The sequence below is a fragment of the Ursus maritimus genome, unplaced genomic scaffold (assembly GCF_017311325.1).
Source record: "Ursus maritimus isolate PB19 unplaced genomic scaffold, ASM1731132v1 scaffold_25, whole genome shotgun sequence".
NCBI classification, from domain to species: domain Eukaryota; kingdom Metazoa; phylum Chordata; class Mammalia; order Carnivora; family Ursidae; genus Ursus; species Ursus maritimus.
This window is the reverse complement of record NW_024425008.1, coordinates 33,855,528-33,880,371: the sequence shown is the minus strand read 5'-3', so window position 1 is coordinate 33,880,371 and position 24,844 is coordinate 33,855,528. Positions and strand designations below refer to the sequence as shown.

The 24,844-nt window shown below is 55.9% G+C and overlaps 1 protein-coding gene across 1 annotated transcript; it reads right to left on the bottom strand.

The window, feature by feature from the left end:
* Positions 1-1,957: 1,957 nt before the first annotated feature.
* Positions 1,958-24,151, bottom strand: RAB15 (RAB15, member RAS oncogene family). Its single transcript, XM_040641789.1, has 7 exons — positions 24,028-24,151; positions 8,287-8,347; positions 7,419-7,479; positions 6,881-6,958; positions 6,099-6,188; positions 4,856-4,921; positions 1,958-4,693 (listed from the first exon to the last, which is right to left on the bottom strand). Exons 1-7 carry the CDS (start codon positions 24,149-24,151, stop codon positions 4,535-4,537), a joined length of 639 nt encoding a protein of 212 aa, XP_040497723.1. The 3' UTR covers positions 1,958-4,534.
* Positions 24,152-24,844: the final 693 nt, after the last annotated feature.

Here is a 24,844-nt window from a genome sequence, read left to right as displayed (position 1 = left end):
CATGAGCCACACCTGCCTCGTCTCAGACAAAGGCTCAGTCCCAAAGACTTCTCCTAGCAGGCTTGTGCTGCCCATTACCCTCCCCTCCCCGAAGGAAGGGTTCAGGGAGTCAAAGCTGTTATGGTTCTAAACCCAGCGGAGCTGCCCAGGTTTTCAGCACCAGCCACAGAACGTACTGCAGGACGTCTGAGGATGTAAGCGAAGGCCTAGGGCTTCACTTCATTATTCCAAGCACCCACCCGCTCAATAAATCCGATTTTTAAAAAAATGTCTAGACTTCACCATCAGAAAGACTGGCATTTAGGCTTGACCTGGCTTTGGGATTTTTGGAGTGTTACTTCAGTAACAATGCAAATGTTTACTCGAGAGTGTTTTCGCGGGTACACATCCATTGGGAACTCTCTTCTAGAACAAAGAATAAGCAAGGCTTGGGAGCAGCTGGTATTGAGAATCTGATTTGCTGAGAAGATGGAGGAACTACTCACCAGGGAGTGCCCAGCTTTTCTGTCTTTTGTAACCTGTTCTGTGGCTGTTCATAGCACGTCAGAACCCATGTCCCCACTGGCTGCTCCCTCAAAACAAGCCTCCATGACTCGAGTGGGAATGGAATCTTTGGCCATTAAAAGAGGTGGCAGGAAATGCAGTATGAAGTATGTTCCCTGATGAGACCGGGTAGAGTTCCTAGAAACAGCCAATAAATGTCCCTACCAGGCCACTGCATCAGAAGAACTTGGCCCTGCCAGTGGGCTGAACCTCAACGTGACCTTGCCAGACTTACCTGCATGCCCAGAGCTTCCCCAGGACTCCCAGGCATCTGGACACCTCATATTGGCTGCCCTTCTGGGCCTCTGTCCAGGAAGACCATGGAATTCCTGAGCTGGGGGCTCATGGGGGCTCCCTCTTCCTCAGGGATACACATCCCTTTTCTCCAAGAACAACTTAGGACCCTCTGTCATGCAGGCTCTCACCTTTCACGATTGAATAAAACTGATGGGCTCTCTTAAAGCACCTTTGTCTCCAACTTTACCTCAAACTGTCCCACTTTCCAGAAGCTTATTACTTCGGACATGCACTAACAGGTGTGTGATTCCCATGGCTTTCCACAGGGACAGTGGTTCTGGAAACTGCACTGGCTTAGTAGGCAACAAGTCTAGGTAGGTGGTTCTCCACTCTGGCTACAGATGACAATTGCTTATCGAGATTTTTCTAAAGAGAGATGCTAAAGCTTTTCGCTCCAGAGATTTCAGTTCTGATGTTTCTGGCCAGGACTCTGCCGCTGCTACTCGTGGCCCTTAGGCACCTCTCCGTAATCACCCTCCTTATCTCCCACAGAGATGATTGTTAGGATGGAAGAGATGAAGTATTGCAAGTTCTCCATAAACTGTAAAGTGCAGGTTAAGATCTTAGGCTACCATTGCCCGTCTTGTTTGACTCTTTCCTTCTTCATCTATCCTGACTCCCATTTTCTGCCTCTTCCGTCAACTCTGTGCCCCAAAGTATAGTATTTGGCACCCCCAGGCCCCCGAGATAACAGTTTTCCTTACTTCGCTGGAGTACCCAGTCGCAGGGCTAGGACAAACTTCTGAAAGATTTAATCCCTCCTGGTGCCTTCAGGGAGACCTGTTCCTGTTCCATCTCAGACGGATGAGAACCTTCTTGGCTTTAAAGACTCCCTCAGACACAGGTATCTGGCATCCTGCCGGTGACGCCGTCTTCTTTCTGTACTTGTAGGCCCGCTGCAGAGCGCCAGGGGCTTTGCTGGGGCTCCCCTGCAGGTGGCGTTGGGAAAGGTCCAGTAAGGAAGGTGACAGCCTTGCTGCTTCTGTTGTGATTCTCCTGCTGTTGCTTTCTAAGGTTCTGGACCCTCTTCTGCCAGCACTGCCTCTCCCCCTCCCCCTTAACTGCCAAGGTCTGAGCGAAAACTCCTCCTAGGGACTCATACAGGCAGGCACACCTGTGGTTTGAAATATTCTTTATTTTGTAAACATCTGTGTTTAAAATAGATGAACCCTGCTCACAATTCATATATTGGACCCAAGACACAGTACACGAAGTTCACCCGTCACAGGGAGATGGTGGGGGCTTGGGAGCAGGTGGAATGCCTGGGGGCTGGGCTGAGTCTCAAGACAGCAGGTGCAGAGGTGGTGAGGAGTAAACAGGCAGGAGCGCCTGCTCAACAGTCTGGGCCTAAGGCCAGATCCCAGGCCACCTCCCGGACTGGAGAAGTTTATGAGACGCCGACTCCGATACCCGGTGAGCGTAGCTGGCCCTAAAGCTCCAACCCTCCTGCTCCCACAGCTCTCCCCAGCTGTGGCCCTGGTGGATGGGGCTCATCGGTTCATAAAATCTCCACCCCGTGCTTTCCCTTCCAGAACCCCTAGGTACAGTAAAAATATAGTCCCTGTGTCCCGAGGGGGTGAGGAGGGAAAGGCAATAACGCTCTGCTGGATCTTCAGGGAACACTGCAACACTGATCCACAGGTTGGAGCCGACGCCCAGCACAACGTCTGCTTTCTGGAGCCCCTGGCGGCCGGCACCCCGCAGGCTGGCGTTACCGTCGCCCCACCCCTGGTGCGATGCTGTGTCCTGACACCCGAGGAGTCAGTCCTCAAGGAAGCATCCCAGCCATAGTCATGACTTCATCCTAAAGAGTCCGCTATCTAAGTTTCTCATGAGCTAACAATTTATAACTCTCCTGTCCTCCTTTTCCTCACACTATGTGAGCCAGTCCCTGGTCCTACACCCTGAGCTACCGTCTCCTGCTCTGGTAAGAGTCAGGAGGAAAGGTTTGGTGATTTCTTCCCCACCCTTTTTTTTTTTTTTTTTTTTTTTGGGAAACAAGGAAGTGGGGCTCTTAATCCTTCACATGTGTGCCCTGACTTTGGGCCTTAGTTGGTGAATGTTCAGTGCTCGAGTCTTTGTTTTGGCTCCAGCCCGAGCCATGTGACACAGCTAATACATAGCTTAAGAATGAGCCTCCGGCCCTGGGAAGTGGGGAGGAACCCCCCCAGGGCCTGTCACTGACCTGTCCCTTCTTTAAAGTGCCTCCTTCAAGCCCCCTTTGGGCCATGTGGGGTTAAAGAAACTTCTTCCTGAACAAAGAGCTCTGGAGGAAGGAGTCCGCTTCCCTCCTCCTATGGCCACAGTGCAGTTGGCTCCTCTTCAAGGAGCTAGAGGGGCAAGATGAGCACTTTGTCTAGAAGGCTGAAGAGAACAGCACCAAGCATTTCTACCCAGGGCCTTCTTTCTCTCTCTCCCCATGAAGCCCCTGCCCTTCTCCCACAGACTTTGAGTCTCAGGAAAACCTTGAGCGCTGAAGGCTGGGTTCAGTGGTTACATCACCTCTCACGTGCCAGGGGGTTGTGGGGAAACGCCCTTCTTACACGGAAAGGGAAGTTGCTGCCATATTCCCCTCTGGTCTGCAAAATGCTGTCTCTGGCCTCCTCTCCCTCGCTTTTACCTGATATGCAGGGGCTAGTCCTTCATTTCCAAACACTCCCCTTCCTGGGGTGTGTGGTTGGCCCGTCAACATCACTGGCTCCCTGGGCTTTCCTCACCCCTGCAGTGCCCTGAGGCCTTGGTACACATCTTTAAATTCAGGAGCCCAGGTGGGGAGAAACTGTGCACACGCTGCATGGGAGGTAGAGAATGGAGGTGACCTTTTACTCCTGCCTCCCCTCAACCTTTTATTTCTCTTCTCTGAAGCACCTGCTTCTGAGCTCACTTTCCCCAAGAGGCAGGTGGGCAGGCAGCCAAGCAAGGCCAAAGCTGGGGGGAGGGTAGGGGGCAGGCAGGGAAAGGGGGGACGGCCCCAGTCTTGAGGACCACCAGTTTGGTGTTTCCTTCCTACCTTGGTGTTCCACTTTCCCAAATCATTGGCGAGGCAGGCCCATGACACGGGAGGGGACGGTGGGGAGGGGAAGATAGGAAGAAGCACCCCGCAGGCCTTGGCCCCTTCACAAAGCAGGGTGGGGGCTTCTCCCAGAAGAAGAGTATGGAATATCCCCATGAGCCTGAGTCCATTCCCTTGGACAGGGTTAGGAAGAAAGGAAAGAAAGAAGCTGCACTGGCAGCCACACAGCGGGGCAGAGAGGGAAAGAGGTGCAAGGGGCTTTGATACAGAACACACTTGAGGGGGGAAGGGGACAAGAAAGAGAGGAGGGAGGAAGAGAGGAAAAGCAGAGAGGAGACAAGATGCACTGAGAAAGGAGGAGCCTCAGAGTGGCCTCACTCCAGACGGAGCCAGTGTCTGGGGAGCCTGGGGCGGCGAGACAGCGTGCCCGTAGCATATGGGGGCTCGTGGCAGGCCTGTGGCGGGGAAACAGGCAGAAGGGAGCCCCTCCAGGCTGGAGGGCAGGGGGCAGACGCTGCTCCGAGATGACAGCGGGGCTGCTCTCAGGGCCAGGCAGGGGAGTAGCAGCTACTGGTATTCCACAGGGCCACCCGAGAGGAGCAGCAGGGCAAAGCCCGGACTCCCTGTCTGCCACAGGCCTCCTGAGGGGAGGGGGATCGGTGGGTGCTCCACGCAGGACCCTCAGCACCAGCAGGTTTTCGAAGAGTTCGCTGGGCCCTCAGGTTTGCCCTCCTCCTCCTCCAGCTCAGCCAATGCCAACTCATTGCTGGCACATGTCCGGAGACCATCCAGCTCCTTCCTGTGGGCCTGCAGCACCAGCTCCGTCAGCCGCGTGAAAGACTGGGAAACCAAGGGTGGCGGGTGAGTGGGGCGCCCCTGTATGTGCCCCAGGGGAGGGGTTTCATCATCTGACCCCGGCTCCCCTCCGCCCCCGGCCTGCCTGCTCCACCCCACGGGACTGGGCCACAGAGGTAGGGCAGCGGGGGGCTGCGGGGCTCTCACCTCTTTAATGTTGAGGTTGGTGCAGGCACTTGTTTCATAGAAGTCCATGCCATACTCCTTAGCCAGCTGCAAGAAAAGAACATTCCTGAAAGGGAGTCAGTAAGGGAAGGGAGGTGCCCCTAGCACCTGGCACACACTTCTGCCACTGCCCTCACAGCCCATGCTGAGCTGTGACAGCTTCTCATAGCAGGTCACTTCTAAGACACGGGCTAGCCGAGAATGGAGAAGATGCTCCGCAAACCCCCGTCCGCACTCTGCACCCACACCCCGCGGACACACACCCCTGCCCCCAGCACACACCCATCATGCATCAGGAGACCAAGGTCCCCAAATCTTGTGCAAGATGTGGAATTAATGAAAAACACGGGCTTTGGGGTCAAATGGACCCAGCCTTAGACGCCAGTGCCGCCACTCAGCGCCGTACAACCTTGGACAAGTTACGGACTCTAAGCCCCACACTGCCGTCTGTTAAAGGGGGACGACGGTGTCTATCAACAGAAGTCATGGAATGACTAAAAGGGGTCATGCATCTCAAAGCACTTGCTTAGCACCAGCCATACGTACAGTGCTCGATACATACTATTCTAGGAGGGTTTATTCTAGTACGGTTTGCCTCTACTTTCAGATTTTTCAATGACCCTGTATTTGTATGCCAAAAATCCATTTTATTTTAAGGGCTTTGGGCAGAAAGAGGGAGAAAAAAGCTCTCGAGGTCCTCAGAGTGGGTGAATGACTCTCGTCTCCATGGTATCCGTCCTTCTGTCTTTTGGGAGGGCAGTGTCCCTCGGCACCACCTTCCTACCCTCTCTGCCCCACGGCTTCTCCGACCATGGGCCCTTTATTCCTTTATTTTCCTCCCTACCCCTTCCCAGTATAAGGACAGGGCTGGGATACCTGTAGACAGTAGCCGTGCCCGGATGCTGCTGGGGAAGCCAGTAGCTGGGAGCCCTTCCTCACCATGAACACTGGGATGACCTCGTTAGCAGAGGGTAATCCTGCTCTGGGGCCCTTAGAGCTGGGAGAGGGGCTGCCCGAGAGGTTTTTGTTTCAGGGTGGCTCCCAAATCACTGTCCCAAAGGACAGAAAGCAAACTCTCAAGGATGGCAACTCGCCCGGAGCCTTGGGGAACTGTGGGAGGTGCAGGGTGCCTGAGGACGTGGACAGAATCCTGGGTCCCAGCTCTCAGGACTGGCCCTGACGACAGGAGGCCCGAGGGACGGACTCAGCCAGTTGCTCCGCTTACCTGCTGCCCTTGCTCCCTTCCCACCTGCCGCTTCTGCTCTTCATCGGCCTTATTCCCTATAAGGATCTTCTGGACACCTTCCGGTGCATACTGGGGACCAGGACAGGCAGAACTCCCAGTGAGTGCTGTGTCCCCCCCCCCCAACTCCCCACCATACAGTCTACTGGCCTCCACACCAGCACCAAGCTCCAGAGCCCTAGGGACAGAGCAGGCTGGCTCAGCGGAGGTGCAAGCCCCTCCCAAGTACCACGGCTGACCCCACGGGGCCCAGAGGCCTGTCATGGGGACAGCTCAGAGTAGAAGACACCCTGGCTACTACTGGTACTTCCTGGGGTCAGACAGCTGATATCTGACCTGGCAAGGACGTCGCACTTAAGCCCACCCCTTCATTCTACAGAGGAGAAACTGGGGACTCAGAGAGTTCAAATGGCTTGCCCAAGTCTCCAGAGCCAGGACTAGAACCCCAGACTCACGACTCCTCCTGCTCCTGAGATTTCAGGAAGGCAGATGGTCACAGGGTAGGCTCTGACTTAACTCACTGCCAAGAAGAGACAGCCATGGCGGCCTGGCTGGGTGCAGAGCATGGATGGAGTGGCAGCTTGGGCTTCTTCCCCATGTCTTACTCACCCAGAGGTCTTCATCCAGGGCTGGGAAAGGCAGGGTTTCCTGGGAGTGTTTGCTCACCAACTCCGAAAGCTTCAGCCCTTCCCATCTGGCCCTCACTTTGCCTTCCCCTCTGAGGCACCCTCCCCCACCCCCAGCGGTGAGGCAGCATGTCCTACCTCATCCACATCACTGACCCACTTCATGATGTGCTGGTAAGAGCGCTCGCTGCTGATGTCGTAGACTAAAAATATTCCCTGAGAGTGAGAGAAGGAGAGAGAGACGGGGGAGGTAGATCACAGAGACAGTGCACCGTCACGGGTCCAGAAGCAGCTGTGGTACCTTAATGCGGGCTCCCACTCTCCCTTCTCCCTGCTTAGCATGATGAGGCTCCCTCGGCACCCAGAAACTTCTCCTCCTCTCTCATACCCCCAACGCTATTGTGCCCTAGGCCTATCACAGAACTCCCTGAGGTAGGGAGGCGCCAGATCTTCTGACCGGGGTCTTTGGCCCAGGGTGGAGGGTGGGGAAGAGGTTGGGGGACCCGCCTGTGGTGTGTGCTCAGAGAATAATTGACGAGTGAGTGACGGTGGCCCTCCCCAGCAGGCAGTCCGAGGGCCCGATTCTGGGAGGCGGTGGCATAAATATCTCAAGCGCTCAGAGCCAGATGTGTGGACGGCAGCGTCCCACCTCCAAACCCTGAAAATGGCAGCTCACCTGGGCCCGTCGGTAGTACTGCTTCGTGATGGTCTGATATCTCTCCTGCCCCGCCGTGTCCCTGCAGGTAGAAAGCCAGGCCGTCAGAAGACCAGGGACTATGGAGCCAGAGGGGAAGGGATGAACGGAGCTGGGAGACCCTGTGTCCTTGCAGGAAAAACTGGGGAGCTACAGGGTGAAAAGTCAGGAGTTTTGATCCCCAAAGGGGTCTGAACATACCCAACTATGCAGGAGAGAGGCCTGATTATCTGGTGCTGACGGGGCTTATGGGGGCCTTGTCAACTCTATCTGTGCCAGGAGCCCCAAACCAAACCGAGCTTTGGACAACTCTCTTTAGAACTGGGCCGTTGTGTTCAGACAGGTTGGACTGCTCCACCTCGGGTCGCGGTGGGGCCTCTCAAGGCAACGTCCACAGCATTCTCCAAACTGGAAGCAGCGCCAAAGGCTCGTGAAGGCTGCTTTTGCAGAAACCTCAGGCCAGAGAGCCACAGCGGCCCCCTGTGGCCACTGGTGTGAACTGCACCATGCTGTCCTGGGGATCTCTCCCCAGGGTCCCATCCTCACTATGGGGTGTAACCCTCCCTCCTATGCACTGCGGCATGGCCCAGGGGCAAAGCCTCATCCTAAAACAACCCCCCACTCGTGAGTTTGCCAATTCCTTCTAATTCCTGCCTTTTGGTGACTTGTGGCCAATCCCATGAAGTTTCCTAAGAAAAAGAGATTAAGGCTCATAGGAGCAGGAGGTGGGCTTTGAGACATCTGGTTCTCTCCCTAGAAGGGGTGGCCAGTAATCCCAGACGCAGCTTCGGGATTCTCACACATGGCAGCGGCGGCCAGGGAACAGCCCCATGTCTCCTCCCCAACTCACCAAATCTGTATCCGCACTTTGATGCCATCTACTTCTATGGTCTTCATCTTAAAATCCACGCCTGGGGAAAGGAAGAGAGCAAGGAAGTTAGAAAGAGTACCATGGAGACTGAATAATAAAGGCCCAGGGCACTCGCACTGGATTACCTATGACTTAACATGGCAGAAAGATGGCATGAGGTAAAGGCCTTCTTGAGCCAAAGATTGACCCTAAGGAAGTATCTGGGGCTTCCCCTCCTCCTTGACCTGAGAGTTGTTGGCAGTAAAGGGCAGGGGTGGGGGGAGGGGGATGCAGGAGGAGGGCAGAGTGAGTAGGGGGGAATCCACTCCATCACTGCCTCACTCAGCCCCCAAATGTGTCTCCCTCTCCTCAGTGTGACGTCTTCCTATTTACACTGCTGGAGAGAACTTCAGGTATTTATATATCCCCCCTGGAACTCCAACCCTTAGGAACAGCAAACTACTTAGTTTGCCTGTTTGTTTGTTTTTCTTTCTCTGCCTTATTAAAAACTGAGAGGGGATGTGGTGCTGACTTGAATGTGGGGAAGGCACACGGACCCTGGAGAGGGTCCCTAGCGGGGACCCTAGCAGAGCCCCCCCCCCAGAAGGCCTGGGGGCTCTGCTGTTGACTCCCCCGTTTATCGGAGGAGGCACTGTTGTGTACTCCTTTATTTAGAAGGAGCATGGGCTTTGAAGCCAGGCCAGAGCTTGAATCCTGACTCTGGCCACTTCAGTCACAGCTATGACTTGGGACACTTGCTTCTCTGAGCCTCCATTTCCTCATCTGTAAAATGGGAACATCACCAATCATTTTAGAGGGTGGACGAGAAGACCAGATGAGATACAGGGCCCAGCACCTGGGAGATACTCAGTTGACAGCAGTTACCGCTATAACCTGTACAGTTCTGGTCCGTCGTGGATGCTTGTAAATGACGACCAGCGACCGGAGCACCGGGCAGTGGCGCAGCATGCTGCTGCAGGAGGGACGGGAGGACTGACAGGCTTCTTGGGCTCATCTGCCCGAGGGCTCGAGGAGCTCAGCTGCCACAAGACCCAGGAAACATAAGGCATTTGGCAAAGCAGCCCAAGGCAGAAACATATTTGGGGAAACTTGCAGGAGGAGTCAGCAGCACCCGCAGCACACAGGCTTGAATCTGAGTGATGACGGAGACGAGGGGAGACATTTTTATCACCACGCCTCTTCCCAGCCCCAACTGTGCCCGGGCACTGTGCCTGGTGATGCAAGAGCTCTAGCGAGTAGGTTAATTAAGCTTAAGTCTTCGTGTACTCCCTGGAGACAGGTCAGGAACGGGCATCATTAACCAGTTTTCAGGTGGAGAACACGGTCAAGGCAGAGTTCCAGACGGACGGAAGTCACCAGGCTGCACGGCACAGCCCCAAAGACCCCGAAGGTACCAGAGTCCCCAACACCACCGCTGTACCCCTCAACATTAGTTCTTTACCATTGGGAACATGTCTCCCCTTCTCCGGCCTGTCCCCAGGCTTCCACAAATACAGACAGATTAAATTCAGGCCCTTCCTTCTCCCCATCAAGACCAATCATCATTTAACTGGAGGGGGGAGAACGACTCAGAATGGACAACCCAAACTAGATCAAGTCGGTCAGATGTGAATCATTTTTCGCCTGCCCAAGCTGATTCATATCTATTGAGCTGTACTTTTCCAAATGGGGAATGTCTGGCAGCCATTCTTCCGAGTGTGTGGAGAAAGCAAGGGTGGGGGCACTGGGCCTTGGTCGGGGCAGGGGCGTGCTCACCCCCTCCTCAGACAGACAGTCATCAAGAATTTGCTTCTTGCCATCTCTGGCATCGAAGGGAATCAGGAAATTCTTGTTCTTTCATGGGCCAGCGCTGGCTTCCCAGGAGAACCAGCAATTTGGTTCATCTTATAATCAACCTAGCGCATCATACTAGTCCAGCAAGCCTGGTCCAGGACAGTGCCTTGTGCAGAGAGGTCACAAGGTGGCAGGGATGGAGACAGAAGGCTCTACCTTTCTTTATTCCATACACTTCTGTGGGAACTTACTATGTGCCCTGCACAGTACTAGGTGCAGACAGAATGGTAAAAAGCACATAGGATCCTTGACCTTACAGAGCTTAGTGGAAAGGAGACAAAGGCCCAGAGACATAAGATAACTAACCCAAGGTCCACACAGCAGGTGGCAGAGATTCAAACACAGGCCTGTTTGATGCCAGAGCTCGTGCTACCCCCAGCACTGCTTCTCCGGGGGAATGAGAGCTGTGTATGAACTAGACACAGAGGACTTAACTATGCTGATTTCCCTTAGGTCCTGGAGCAAGGCTTAGCCGGGAAGGAGCACCCAGCACTAGGGGACTCTGCCCGAGAATGTCAGCAGGTGTTAGAAGAGGCAGCTACCCTGGGAGTGAGCACCGGGCTTGGAGTCCCTCTCCCGCTTTCCTCACTTCTTAGCTGTGTGGCCAGGACTGGGGCTGAGGGACTTGGGGGGCCCACAGCACCCCTGCACCCATCCTCTTACAACTTAGGTCCTCCTGACCACCCAGTAAAATCTGTGGAGCTCGGAAAATGCTTTCGTTTTGTCTATTCATAGGCACTAAGCAAGAAACTCAGTAAGTCTAGGCCTTTTGAGGGATTTTCCTCCCCCACGCACCTTTTTTTTTTTTTTTAAAAGATTTTATTTATTTATTTGACAGAGAGAGCACACAAGCAGGGGGAGCAGCAGAGGGAGAGGGAGAAGCAGGCTCCCTGCTAAGCAAAAAGCCCAATGCAGGGCTCAATCCCAGGACCCTGAGATCATGCATGACCTGAGCAAAGGCAGACGTTCAACCAACTGAGCCACCCAGGCGCCCCCACTTTTTTTTTTAATAAAAAAAGATGAACAGCCCAGTGACCTTCTAGTGGACTCTATTCTTTCTATTCTCCCTGGTCCCATAGCCTAGACCTCCCACCGCGGCCACCTACCAACCCACAGCCCACCATGCCTGTGGCCCCTCCATCCCCCCATGTGGCTGTTAGTTTTCTCTGCTGCTGAGCACTGCAGGGCAGTCAAAACGCTGGCCTGGATGGTCACCCACAGACTCGTTTTCCCACCTCAGTGGGGCCCTCGTAGCTGCTGTCACCCCATTTATACGGAGGTGTGTCCCCCCATCCCCTTCCCCACAGCCACCGTCCCCTCCCTGAAGGCTTCAGCCCCCGTGCTCCCCCTCCTCAGTGCCACTCACTCAACAGAACTCCTTCTCCACTCTCCAGGGGTGAGCCGAATGCTGCCTGATGAAGCCGTTCCTGAGGCCCACCTCATTTCCTCAGAGTGGGCCTCTGTTCTCTTTGCCTTCCTTGGGGGAAGAGGCCTCTTTCCTTCCCAAGCCTCAGCTCTCAGCCCCTCATCAGCCCCCTCTGGGTGCTCGTCCTCTAATGGTCTGGCCCCTTTCTGCTGATCTCCAAACTCTATGGGGAGGAGAGATGCTCTCCCCCGACATCCATCCCCTGTGTGTCCTCTCTCTGGCTCCCCCAGGGCAGCCCTCCTCAAACGCCAAAGTGCACACAAACCACTTGGGGATTGTGTTAAGATGCAGACTCTGGTTCGGTAGCTGTGAGATGAGGCCCGAGATGCTGAGTTAAACTTCCAGCTGAGGCTGGTGCTACTGGCCCATAGACCCCACTTTCGACAGTCAGCTTCTAGACCGTGCTTCTCAAAGTGTGGTCCCCTGACCAGCAGCAGCATCATCAGCAGCCAGGACTTATTAGAAATGCAAATTCTTGAGTCCCACCTCCGGCCTACGGAATCAGAAACTCTGGGGGTGGGGCCCAGGAATCTGTATTTTAACAAGCCCTCCAGGTGATTCTAGTCATGCTGCAGTTTGAGGTGTGGGCTGCAGCTTTGCACCTGGAGTGCCAACTGGGGCGGCCTGGGCGAGCTCCCATTCTCCGGGCGTGCTTGGCAGGAGCTCAGCTTTAGAACCCCTGGGCTGATTTTTTTTTTTTTTTTAATGCTGCTACCTTGACTGGCCTCGTCTGAATCCAAATCTGAGGGCAAGGGCCAGAGACCTGTACTTTTAACAGAGTGATGGGGGATTTTTAGAGGAAAGTTTGAGCTGTAATACAGGAAAAGAGCTATCCATCAATCAGCCTTGGAATCAGAAAGACCTGGGTCTGAATCTAGATTCTGGCACTTGCTGTGTGACTTTGGGCAACTTTCCACTTCTCCGAGCCTCAGTTTTCTACCTGTGGAATGAGAACAGCACTGGCCTCCTCAGGGCTGTTGCGGGATAGGAATCAGGCCGTGGATGTGACGCACTTGCCTACCCTCCCTCTGCTGAATAACCGCTTCCCAGCGGCGGCCGGGCAAACCAGCCCGGAGAACCCCTGATGTGGAAAGGGCTACCGGGTCTAGTCCCTTGCTACCTTACCGCCCTTGCGAGTCCGGGCACCGGCATCAATGTCATCAGGGAGCATGTTAGAAAGGCCATTCCCCAGGCCCACCCAGACTGAGGTTCGAGAACCACTGTCTAGCCCATCTCAAGGCAGAACCACACCCACTCCATTATCCTCACAATGATCCTTGCAGCACGCCCCTTAGCCAAGGAATCCAGAGGCCTCCGTTCTCCAGCCAGCCCTGCGAAGGGAAGCGGGGAAGAGTGGTGCTGACTAGTGGAGGCGCAGAGAGGCCAGGTGACTGCCTCCTGCTCCCACACCCAGCGGCTGAGCCAGAACTGGAGGACTGGCCTCCCGGCAGCCACCCGGGGCACGGCTCCCTTGACCAGGCTGCGGAATCTTACTGCCGGGCATAGCCCATACCTGTTCTGCTCCGATGAGGCATCTAGAAGCTAGGCCCTGGGCACTCGGGGAGCAAGCCTACCATCACCTAGCTTCGGGAACCCCTTGGTCCCTGAGACAGGTCAGGATGGCGCTCAGCCCAGACGCATCACCTTCACCGAGCCACATCACTGTCCCCAGGCACAGGGAACACCGTGGCGTGAAGAAACAGGCTCACCACCTCCACACCACTCCAGCAGACGTTCTTGAAGATGCGGGGAGCGCTGGGAGAGAAAGTCAGGAAGAGGGGGCCCTCTGCCAACCAAGTACGGAAAGCACAGTGAGCAGCGCACCATTTTTCTCAGCACCTGGGATGTGCCAGTCATGGTGTCTGCCACACCCAGCATCCTTTTCTGGCTGGAACTGCCCTGGCCAAAGCTTCTGCTCAGGGAAGCAGGGCTGGGTACAGTGTGTTCTCTGTGGCGAAGCAGCTCCTAACTGGACCAGAGGTGGCTATCTGACCACAGGAGCACAGGACGCTGGTCCATCACTGGGCTTGCTGGGGACCCCCAAGGTGACCTGGCCAACACAGGCAAGGGGATCTAGCTAAGCCGATCAAACCAGCTCCCTCCAGACGGTGCCGAGGGGATTGGTCAGCTGGTAACAAGAGGAACATGAGGCAGGTGTGCACAGAAGCAGAGATGCCTAGCGGCAGAATGCACTGGCCAGAATGGGGGCTGGGGGCGCTGGATCCTGGCACAGACCCCACCTTCCAGCCCATGGGTACTTCAGAGCACATCTGCCTTCCCTAGTGAAGCCTGAGGGAGCCTGGGGATTCCCTGAGGATTCACATCCTGTGTCTGTCTGCTGCCTAATGCCCCCACCTCCCCCCATCCAGGGCAGGCGGGCAAGATGTTTCAACTACGGGCCTGGGAGGGAAACTCCCCCCAAATTCCCTGCTTGTTGCCGCCTCCTAGTTTTTGTCTTCTAGCCCCAACTAGATGCAAAGTACCTAAGGGCCAGAGAGTATATTTTGTATTTGACAATATTTTTTGTTTTTAAAATCTCTGCCTCCAATCCAGCAGAGCACTGGGCATAAAGCAGCAATTCCACTAGTGGCTCAGAGAGCGTGAGGAGGGTGGGCACCCGTGGCTCAAGAGCAGCGACATGTGTTCTGCCATGTGACTGCCTCACAGGCATCGGCAAGACAAGCCCCTCAGCTAAGTGGCTCCTGCCGATGACTGTGGACAGTGCTGCCCTCGCTACACGGACGGCCTCTGGCCTTCCTGCTTGTTCTCAGTCCGTACGTATAGCTTCTGCTTCTCCAGCAGCAACCCTCGGAGACGGTGAGGCCACAGTGGAGTGTGGAGCGCCGTGACAGGGCCACTGTCAGAGAACAGGGGGAGGGACAAGGTTGGCCTCTGGGTCCTGGGGGCTGGAGCAGGACAGAGGTACAGGACAGGGGAGATGGCTCACCGGGGGTGGTAACACTGCAGCGCGCTGACTGCCCCCTCGGTCTAGCAGTGAGGGGCTGCGAAGATTGTGGGAAGAAGGGAACAGGGCACATTCAGGGGAAAGAACACCCCTTCTCATCACCAGCTGCCTCCAAAGAGAGCCCCAGAAAGCCTGGAGGAAGAGTGGCGCGGGCGGTAAGAACACAATCGCGTGGTCAGAGTTCGCTTCCCATCCCGCCTTTCCCACTCATTGCCTGTGCGGTCTTCTTACCCTCCCTTTGCTGTTTCCTCACCTGTAAAATGGGAATGACGATCCCGGACGTCAGAGACTTTCTGTGAGGGTTGTGAGAGCAGGTGTAAAGCCAATAACACAGGGCCGGACACACAGTTTCATGAAATGTTAGCTGAAGACGCTATTAGCTCCCTAGGGAATAAGGGGATCAGGCAGCCCAGGGTCACAGTGCGGGGAACAGACAGGGCTCTGGAAAGGAGGAGGGGCTCACACTGGGGAGAGGAAGGAGGGCAGGGAGGTGAGGCAAGGGCCAGCCCTAAGTCACAGTGTTTCAACAAAAAGAGAAAATGCCACCCACCACGGAGCCCATATGCCTTCCTCCCACCCCCACCGAGTCTGCCTACAACCTAATTCTGGCAAAGTTCAGGTGTGCCTCTTGGCAGGCCAGCACCTAATGGGTTAACGTCAGGGGCCAGCTTGCCTGCCTGCCAAGGGCTACATGTTTCCAGTGGAAATAAGGTTCTTTCTGGGCGCCCACTGTTATCGCCCCGATCAACTGCAGCCCGAAGGACCAGCAGCGTGACTTGGGCCTCTTCATCAGCAGCGAGATGCCACGACAGGAACAACTTGATACAGCTGAAACCCAAGGCAGACACCCAATCCCGGGAGCCACACTGGCTCCGGTTACCGAGCCCAAGGCCAGGAAGGCCCCCAGCCCCTCCTCGGCAGGAAACCAGCATGTGTTGGACATGTGGGGCTCACGGGGCAGGAGGTCACCTCCAAAGAGGTCACCCTGAACAACCCCAAAACAAGCTTTAGGGAAAGGCAGGCCCGGCGAGGAGGTGGCCGCCTGACTGTGCCACCCCAAATAAGGCATCAGAGTGATCCCCATCTCAAAACCCTCTCCTCTCGGCAGGAGAGAAAACCCCTACCACCCAGAGAACAATGATGCCATCTTCCCCCAGATGAGGGACAAATGAGGGGAAGAAGGGGAACAAGGACAATACAGAAGGTGAGCTAAGAGACAAAAGTCCCTCTTGCCAGGTAGGTGCAGGGAGAGGGGAGAGTGTCTCTGCCCCAAACCTGCGACCGGCTGCGTTCTTCTTCCTTCTGTCTGGGGACACTGCCTCACTGTCTGCTGGGCTGCACGCTGCCACCTGACTTCCTCCTCTTACCCACTCGCAGACTGACTGTCCCTCACGCTGGCCTCGCTCTGGGGAGAAGAGGCACCAGGTTCTCTCAGCAAATGCATTAGTCAGCATTCGCGCCCTTTCGCTCTGGGAGGGATGGGAAGCAGAAATAAAAGAGGAGGCCCTGGTGTGTGGCAGACAGAATCCTGAGCCTTGAACTCAAGGCTGTGTTTTCACCCCTAGGACACTGAGTCAGTGGCTCTGATCAGATGCCACCCACAAGAAAGACTGCAGATTTCAGAATATTTTATCTCTTTCTTTTTTAAGATGCAAACAACATGTGCGTGCACATACCACGCGCGTGTGCGCGCGCACACACACACACACACACACACACACACTCCCTCAATGTGATCAGAGGTGATATGGGGGCCAGGACAACTCTAGAGGTTACCACCTTCACATAAAATCTTGAAGGGCCAATCTTTGTTAACCCAGGGCCCAGAAACCCAAGGGCTGTTACCACGTAGAAGGATTTCCCAGTCAAACACGGAGTCCCATGAGGCTGGAAGGAATGCTTGTTCCCAGGGCCTGAGCTTAGGTGCTCCCCACTCTAGAGCCCCTGGCAGGGAGGACAGAAAATAAGCACACTTATCAATACTTTCAGAGTGATGTTAAGGGGCAAAAGCAGAATAATGGAGTAGACAGTGAGGAGATCTGTGTGAAAGCTGCTTTAGATTGGCTGGTCAGCGAAGACCTTTTAAAATAGGTGACATTTGAGCTGAGACCTAAGGGACAAGAAGGTACCATCACAAAGATCTGAGGGACCAGGGCCCCAGGCAGGAACACACTCCAGTCAAAATTGAAGTACCTCAGAAGAGGCAACGAAGAGGGATCCACATGGCTCTTTCCTTTGTGATAGAGGCTGGGGTGGGTGGGGTGTGTGTGAAGAAGCCCAGCAAGGCCCTCCCCTTCTCTGGGATCTCAGGGGGACCCAGCCTCATATGTGCACATACATATAAACTTGCTTGGAGGATCTAACCTGAAGAATGTACCAAGAAAATTCTCAAACTTGGGGCCAACTTGGGGACTCGTTGCCCCCCACTTTATGATGAGATCTCTGTACTGAATGGCTCATATGGGTAAAGCACAACTGTTCCCGTGCACACAGTAGGTACACTGAGTAGGTACTCAGGACACGCCAGTTCCCTTCCCCTTGCCTTTCCCACTGCCACGTGCAAAGACCTACATAGGGCCTCTGTGACATGTGCTGTGTGTTCCAGCGAACCCTATCCTGCTCCCCTCCGGCACACCCCTGACCTGGGCCTTGCCCCTCGGAACCTGCTACTGAATGGTCAGTGGGCACCGCTGAGGCAGCCAAGGCCTGCCAAGCTACTGACCACTCACCCTTCCATCCTCCTCCTGAGTCTCTTCCTAGGCAGGGCCACGCTGACAGGCAGCAGAAGGTTCCCAAAGACTGGGGCTGGGAGCCTCAGGAGCAAGCATCTTGTAGGGGGCAGGGCCTCCAGATGTGTCTGCCGTCACACAGGGCCAACAAAGCTATCTCCTAGCAAGGATCGATGACCGTGGCCCGCCACTACCAGCTGGCCCAGCCAGGCAGGAGAGTAAAACCCCAAATCATGAAGTGTTCTCTACAGCACTCAGTCTTCCAGGAGCCACTCCAATGTCACGTCTTCTGTGAAGCCTTCTCCAACCAACCCAGGAGGAGTTCATCAGCGCTCTGTGACGCCCAAGCATGCTGACATTGCTTTGCATACCCTTCTGCTTGTCTGTTTGGATGCCTGACTTCCCAACTGTCTGCACTGTGAGCTCTCAGAGGGCAAAACAGCATCTCACTCATTTCACGTTCCCATTGCCTGGCAGAAGGCAGATATAATAATACATATTATTCAACAAAATTGAATAAAGGAAAGAAAAAATGAATGTGTGGGGGAGTGAGAGAATAAAAGAGTGAATGAATGAAGTCAGTACATCCTAGGAGAAAAGAGGAGTGAGAAAAAATTTTGAGAGCGATCTGGGGATGACCCACATTTTGAAGCCAACTGTCAGCCTTCTCTATAGATTACAGGGCCCCAGTCACTGAGTTCTCAGCAAATATGTTCTCCAAATAGTAATATGAGGGCAACACTCAGATCCTACCCTCAAGGGTCCCCCAGCCAGGCTCCTTAATCCTAGCCCCTGACAGTTCCCCAGCGGGTCATGTCAAGGAGGCCCACTTGGCCAACAGCAGAGGCACATGCGTCCCGCCATCCCAGAGCTCTCGGTGGGTGGGGGAGGTACACGTCTGGTTCACTGGAGAGAGGTGCTGCTTGGCAGCCTGTCGAAGGGTCTTCTGGGATGAGCAAGGGCATGCCCAAAGCCAGTCTGGAGAAACGGCAGAGGAGGTGGTTCAAAGTTGGGCCACCCGCATGCAAGCTGTGAGCCATCAGTTTTCTTGGGGCCTTAGTTTCCCCTGCCACAAAACCAGGCTGATGATGAATCCCGAGGAATTAAACGTCCAGGAAGCCCCGTGGCCCACGACAAAGCACGCTGCCCAGGCAGGAGAGCCAAGGACAGGTCACACGCCTGTGCAGAAAACTGGCAGTTTTACAGGGAAACAGCCACAAATATTAGATTACAGAAGAAGGAACTCTGAGAAAGAACTGGCAATCAGGGTAGAAGGGTAATGGCCAAATATCGACTTTCATGCTATAAAGCTCATCACCAAGATGTCTGGGGAGTGGGGGAGGATGGGAGGAGAACAGGAGGAGAATGGAAGGAGGGGGGAAGGGGCAGGAATCTGGGCCCTCAAGCCGGGGGTGGTTCTGCAGAGCGGGGAAGGTGGCACAGGTGTGCAGAGCAGCTGAAATGAAAGCCTCTGAGGGTTTCAGAGCTGTTCTCGGGGATCACATCCTTGCAGGAACAGAGTGTGCGGAATGGGGTGACACCAGGCAGAGCCCTCCCCCCTCGGTACTATGCTCTCAGGTCACCTGTCCCTCCTCTCCTTCCCACTTCCTCCCCAACTTACCCTTCCTTCCCAGAGCCTCGCACTGCTGGGGCAAGGGTGGGGGGGCTGGCAGCAAAGCTGACACAAAACCCAGAGCCTGCTCCTGCAACCCCCTGGAAGTGAGCTGGTGCCCCGGCTCCTGCCTGCTCCCTGCTGTATCCCCAGCTCCTCGCAGGTGCCTAGCTCAGGGGTGTTCGGTAAATAGAGCCCAAATCACCGAGTGCGTGAGTGATTGGCCTGGAAGAGCATCACTGACAGTATATTAATCTCTACAACTTTCTTATGAGCTAGGAATAACAATAAGAATAAGAATGGTAATAGTCATATAATCACAGCAGCTACCATTTCATCTGAGGGCTCTGCCAAGTGCTTTGCAGCCATTAGCCTCCGTAATCTTCGCAATGACCTTTAAGGAAGAGTCTGTTACTCTCTTCAATTTACAGATGGGGAGACAAAGGAAAGCGCTGTTAGACAAGTATCTGAGGGGGGCGGAGCCGGGTGAGGCCATGGGACTCTCCTGCAAGTCAGTGCTCTTTCCATTCTCCCCTGCGGCTTCTCCCCTTCCCGGCCTTCCTGCAGCAAGACGCCCCTCGCCCAGAGCAGGCACAGCTCCCCCAAGCTGCAGGAGGCACCCCATGCCGGAGCAGGTGTCCCTCCACCGCTGCTGCAGGATCCATGCCCCTGGCCCCCCCAGCCCTCTCCCTCCCCCTCAGTACCCTCCACCCCAGCCCTAGCCCCAGGCAGCCCAAGCCAGTTCCGACAAACTTTCAGAGAAAGGGGATCCCGCAGCAGCAAAGCCAGCCCCAGGAAGCAGCCCTGAAGCCACAGCGCGGTTCAACCGGTCAGACCGGAAAATCACCGCAGCCTCCTTGGAACCCAGGTGGCCTTTAAAACAAGAAGGTCTGGAGACTATGTGACCCCGTTACTCCAGGAAGAGCGAGGATGGCCCTCCCATCAGCTTCAGGAGAGGCTCACATGGCTCCTGGCCACCCCGTAGAAAGGGAACAAAAGGCCCCCTGCACGTGGATGTCACATAGGCTGGGATTTGGTCTCCCTGCCCGGGCAGGCAGCGCAGGTCACATGAGGCCCTCTGAGAAGTTGCCAGCGGGGCTGGTTCAAACTCCCTCCACTTCCCAAGGGGGCGGAGACTCGGAGCCGGTGTGGAGTTTGGTGTGGTGGCCACAGGAGGGGTGTGTGGCAGAGAGAACAGAGCTGCCACCACAGCCCTTGACTGGTCTCCCTGCTGCAAGTTTTAACTCCCGCTCCCAGCCAGTACCCTAAGTGCCACTGTCACCATGTCATTGCCCAGCCCAGGAACCTTCTATTCCACGGCTGAGGCCCTAGGCCCACCTCCTTAGCCAGGCCCTCAATGTCCTCTGCCCTCATCCATCCATTAATTCAACCACATGTATGAAGCTCGAGCCTGGCCCTATATAAGGACGATGAAAACAGAGGTAGAAGACTTGGTTTCACCCTCACGCCCTTAAAGTAGAGTCTGGAAGAGATAAACAAGAATGTTCTCACTCTTCCCCTAAAACCTCCCTTCTGTTCTAGTCAGACTGCCCAGAATCCCATGAACGCCCACTGGATTCCCACCTCGGCCGTCTCTGCTCCTGGTGTTCCATCTGCTCCTTTCCCTCCAGGAACTGAAAAGCAGCCCACACCGCAAGGCCTCCCCTCAGCCTTCCTTCCTTCTAGAGCCTTCCCTGCCACTTCTAGTCAGCAGGGCCTCCTCTTGTCTGGCCTCCTCTAGCACTTAGTCACAGCACTAGCACTCTTTGTCCCCTCCCTGTCACTGGCTGCCTCTGGCACCCTGGGATCCTTCTTTAGCTGCTGGTAATGCCAGCAAGAGCTCCGTAACAGTAAAAATGATCCTAATTGATCCCCCACATGTGAGGACTGCTTCACCAAGTGCTTCCAGATCTGTTGTGGCCTTCGCTCTTTTTGCCTGTGTGCAGGAAAAGGTGGACTGAATGTCTCTAAAATGCCTGGCACAGTGCTTTGTAGTGAATCCTTAATTAATTAGTTTGACGGGTGAGGAACCAGCCATTAAGGCTTGGGCTGCCCACCTGTACACGACCCCGTCCGGGTCGGCACAGCCACATGGGGAAGGCTGGCTCATGGCACTGACCCAGCCCACAGCCACCTGTCTACCTGCTGACTAAAAAGAAGAGGGGCAGTCAGTGCCTCAGCCGGCCTGGGAGGCCTCCTCACTGCTCCCTGGCAGGCCCTTCTCTGGAACACCACAGGCCCTTAGAGTAAATGGCATCAACAGTAAATCACAAAAGTGCCAGCCCAGGTCACATCAACGTGATCCAAGAATCTGAACTCTGTCTTGGCAATAACTAGTGAAATGCCTCGTTTTCCCCATTTCACCAAAGTCGCTCCGGGAGAGGTGCCTAGATCAATGTCCAGCATGATAAAAGAATGTGGATGGAGCGGCTTGAGAGAGGTGGCCACGCGTAGTGTTCATCTTGGAATCTCCAGGCCTCAGCCCTGAGTCCAGCCACGGGACACGTGCACTTTCTCTGAATGGATAAATTAATATGACTTGGTAGTACCCATTTTCTTGGCTCCTTGATTTGCTTCCTGGCTGCCCTTTCTAACTCCATGGGAAACTTTCTGGGTCACTGCAGGGAAAGCTTTTCTTGACCATCCAGCTCTGTCCCTAAGTCATGGTTTTTGCTGAAAAACATGCCCAAGAGGAGGTAGAATCACAAGAGCCTCAGGGAGCTTCAAACAGAACGCATTCAAGAAGCCCAGGAGGCAGATCGGAAAAGGCTAGTGTGAAGACAGACAGGTTTCTTTCTTTCCCATGGAGACCAAGCTCCTAAGTCCTCTGCGTCCTGGGAAAAGGTGGACCCAACCATCAGAAGCAGAGGAAGCACCCGCTCAGGTTTTAGGTCAATACACCAAGGGCCTTGAGGGGATGGGATGGGGAATGTGCTATAGTGAGACCCCCACTCATCTCGCTGATTCACTGCCTCAAAAGTGGTCAGCCCCAGGGGGACTCTGAGGACGTCCCTGTGACCTGTGAAGGGAAACTGCACATTTGCCCCTCCTCTAGCAGGAGGAAGGTGTCCGAAAAGGGAGAAGACAAGGTGGGAGAGACCTTGGGGGCAAGGGACTTAAGGAAAACACAAGCCTCAGAAGGGCCAACTTGGGATTTCAGAAACATCGGTTTTCTCATTTGTCTGCGGGAGCTAGCTCCCCTAACAACGCCGAGCAGGAGCCCAAGAGCTTCTGAAATGAGGTGGATGAATAAAGTGCTCCAGGGGAAAAACCTCGGTCACTCCTTGGACTTGAAATGTGGCCAGAACACCAGGGCGCAAACTACTGCTCATCAGGCAAAGTCTGGGGGCCACACTCCCCCAGTCTCCAGAAGCCCACAGTCCTCTGTGATACCTCAGCAGCTCCTGGCATCAAGCCTGTCCATAAAATAGCCACTGAAAATGTCCTTACGCGCTACCCCGCTGCCCTTTGTCCTCCAGCCCGCAATCCGTCCCCATATCCCATCTGGTTCCTCAGCCCCTCCCTTGCTCACTCCCAGGCCTTTCCCCAGTGCCTCCTCTTTCTGAGGCTTCCCTAGAGGCATGCAGTCCTGCCTCGGGTCTAGTACCCGGCCCATCCCTCCAGACAGGTATCTCTCATCCAGGCAGTGGCCCAGCCTGAGCTCCAGAACTCCTAGTAGCTGGCCTCACAGCTCCCCTGAGAAAGATGGATGTATCTGTTCCCTCACCCTAAGTTCCTTGAAGATAGTGAAGCAAGGAGGGAACAAGACCCCGGGAGCTCAAGGACAATGACAACAGTAATAACTAGCATTTATCTAGTTATCTAGTGTCCAACTTTGTGTGAAGTGCTTTTACAAACATAAAATCATTTAATCCTTAGAGCACCTCAGGAGGCAAGTACTGTTATTATACCCATTCTACAGATGAGAAATGCAAGCTCAAAAGCTTAAGTGGTATTCAAGGTCACACTGTCCCAAAGTGAGGTCTCCAGGCCTTTGTGACAACAGACTGCCTCTTAACCACGAGTCTCTGTCCCTCCTGGCTCTCCCTGCTCCCTCTTCTGTTTTGACAAGTAAGGTGTGTTGAGAGGGAGGGTGGAAGCCTGGAGTGGGAGCTGAGTGCAGGGGCTCTCACCCACTGGAGGGGGGACCCGGGCAGTGCTGAGGCTCCTCCAGGGCAACAGTGGGGGAAGCTGTTAGATGCGGGGGAATTCCCTCAGCTCAGACCCCCCCCCCAGAGGAGGCGGTCCCTCAGGTCCCCCTGGGGGGGCGGGGGAGAAACCCCCTCAGACGGGATCTACCCACCCCCTCCCATAACAAAGGATGCCATCACAGTCCAGTCTGGGAAGCCACCAGATCTCGTCCCTCTGAGCACAGGCTCCAGCACTGCCATATCAAAGCCATGTTCTGGAAGGTGGGTTCTATCAGCCATCTGACTCCGAGGTGTGGACAGTAGTCCTGGCATTCCTCGTCCTCCTCAGCCTCCTTCAAAACAAATCTTTTGCCAACTGTTTTTCTGGAGCTGGCTGATAAGTACCCCTTTCAAACGCAAACACGCTCACCGAACCTGAACCTGTGCCCTCCTCCAGGTGTCCCACCTTGCGGCTTACCTTCACCAGCTGTGCTCTGGAAACTCGATCCCTTCGGCCCCTCCCTTCCTCCTGTCTTCCCCCTCCCGGCTCCACATTGGGTCACCCCTGAACTGAGGGTACCCAGTGACTCAGTGACGCGGCTCTCCACCCTGAACCCCTCTTCCGGAGCACAGGCTTTACTTCCCCTCCCCCTCTCCACCTGGGGGTGTGGGGAAGTCATTTCAGTGGCTATGATTCTCGCTGCCCCAGCTCGGGGTACCCAGGCCTACACGCACCCCGGTTGTCTAGGCTCCAATGGGCAGGCTCCCCAGTGCGAGGCCGGAGAACCTATCCCTAATCACGGACAACAGCAGGGACGCCCTCACCGCCCGGACCCGCGGCTCCAGTCCCCAGGCGGTGGCCGCTCTCCGGGATTTCTTCCCTGGTCCTGGCCTCCCGCGTCAACGCCTCCAGCCGGACAGGCGGACGGTTCCCCCGGGCTGGGGCAGGGGCAGGGGTGGGAGGCCGCCCGGGCCAGCCGTGGCGGTGGGGAGGGTGGGGCGCCCCTCCGGCCACCGCCCCTTACCGATGGTGGAGATGTGCGAGGAGTGGAACTCGTTGTCGGTAAAGCGGCACAGCAGGCAGGTCTTGCCCACGCCGGAGTCCCCGATCAGCAGCAGCCGGAACAGCACATCGTACTGCTTCGCCATGGCTGGGGCCGGCGCGGGCCAGGGGGCTGCGGGCGGGCGGCGGGCTCAGCCCCGCTCGGCCGCTGCCATCGCGGCGCGCGCCCGCCGGGGGACGCCGCGGGCTGCGAGGAGGAAGCCGGGCCGGCCACCGCGCCGGCCTAGCCCGCTCGCTCGGGGCCGGGGAGCGCGGCGCGGCGGGAGCGCGGGTGGGAGGAGAGAGCGAGGGCGGCCCCCGCCCGCCCCTTCCCCTGCGCCGCCGCCGCCGGCGTCCCGGGAGAGGGGGCGGGGAGCGCGCGCCGGAGCGCGGCGACCCCACGGCGGGGGCCGGGCGGGGGCGAGGCGGGCGCGCTTCCCGGCGGGAGCTGGAACCCAGCCCCCTCCAACCCCCGTGTGACAGACCCGCGACCCCGGGGAAAAGGTGCGGACGTTCCGAATGCGGGAGTTGAGGTGAGCTCCCACCCGGCCCACCTCTACCAAACTCGGCTTACGGGTCTGCTCACTTCTCCCCAGATCCCATCCCGATCCTGGCCCTGCTAACCCCGCCCCGGCACCCCGCCCCTGCGGGAGCCGGGTCGGGCCTCCCAGAGTTGGTCCTCACCTGGGCTCACCCCAGGTCGGAAGGCCTTGATCAGGGTCTGCATTCAAACACCCATCTATTCTTGAAGTCGCTGTCTCCAGGGACGCTCGAGAGTGTTGCTAGAATTCTCTCTCTCT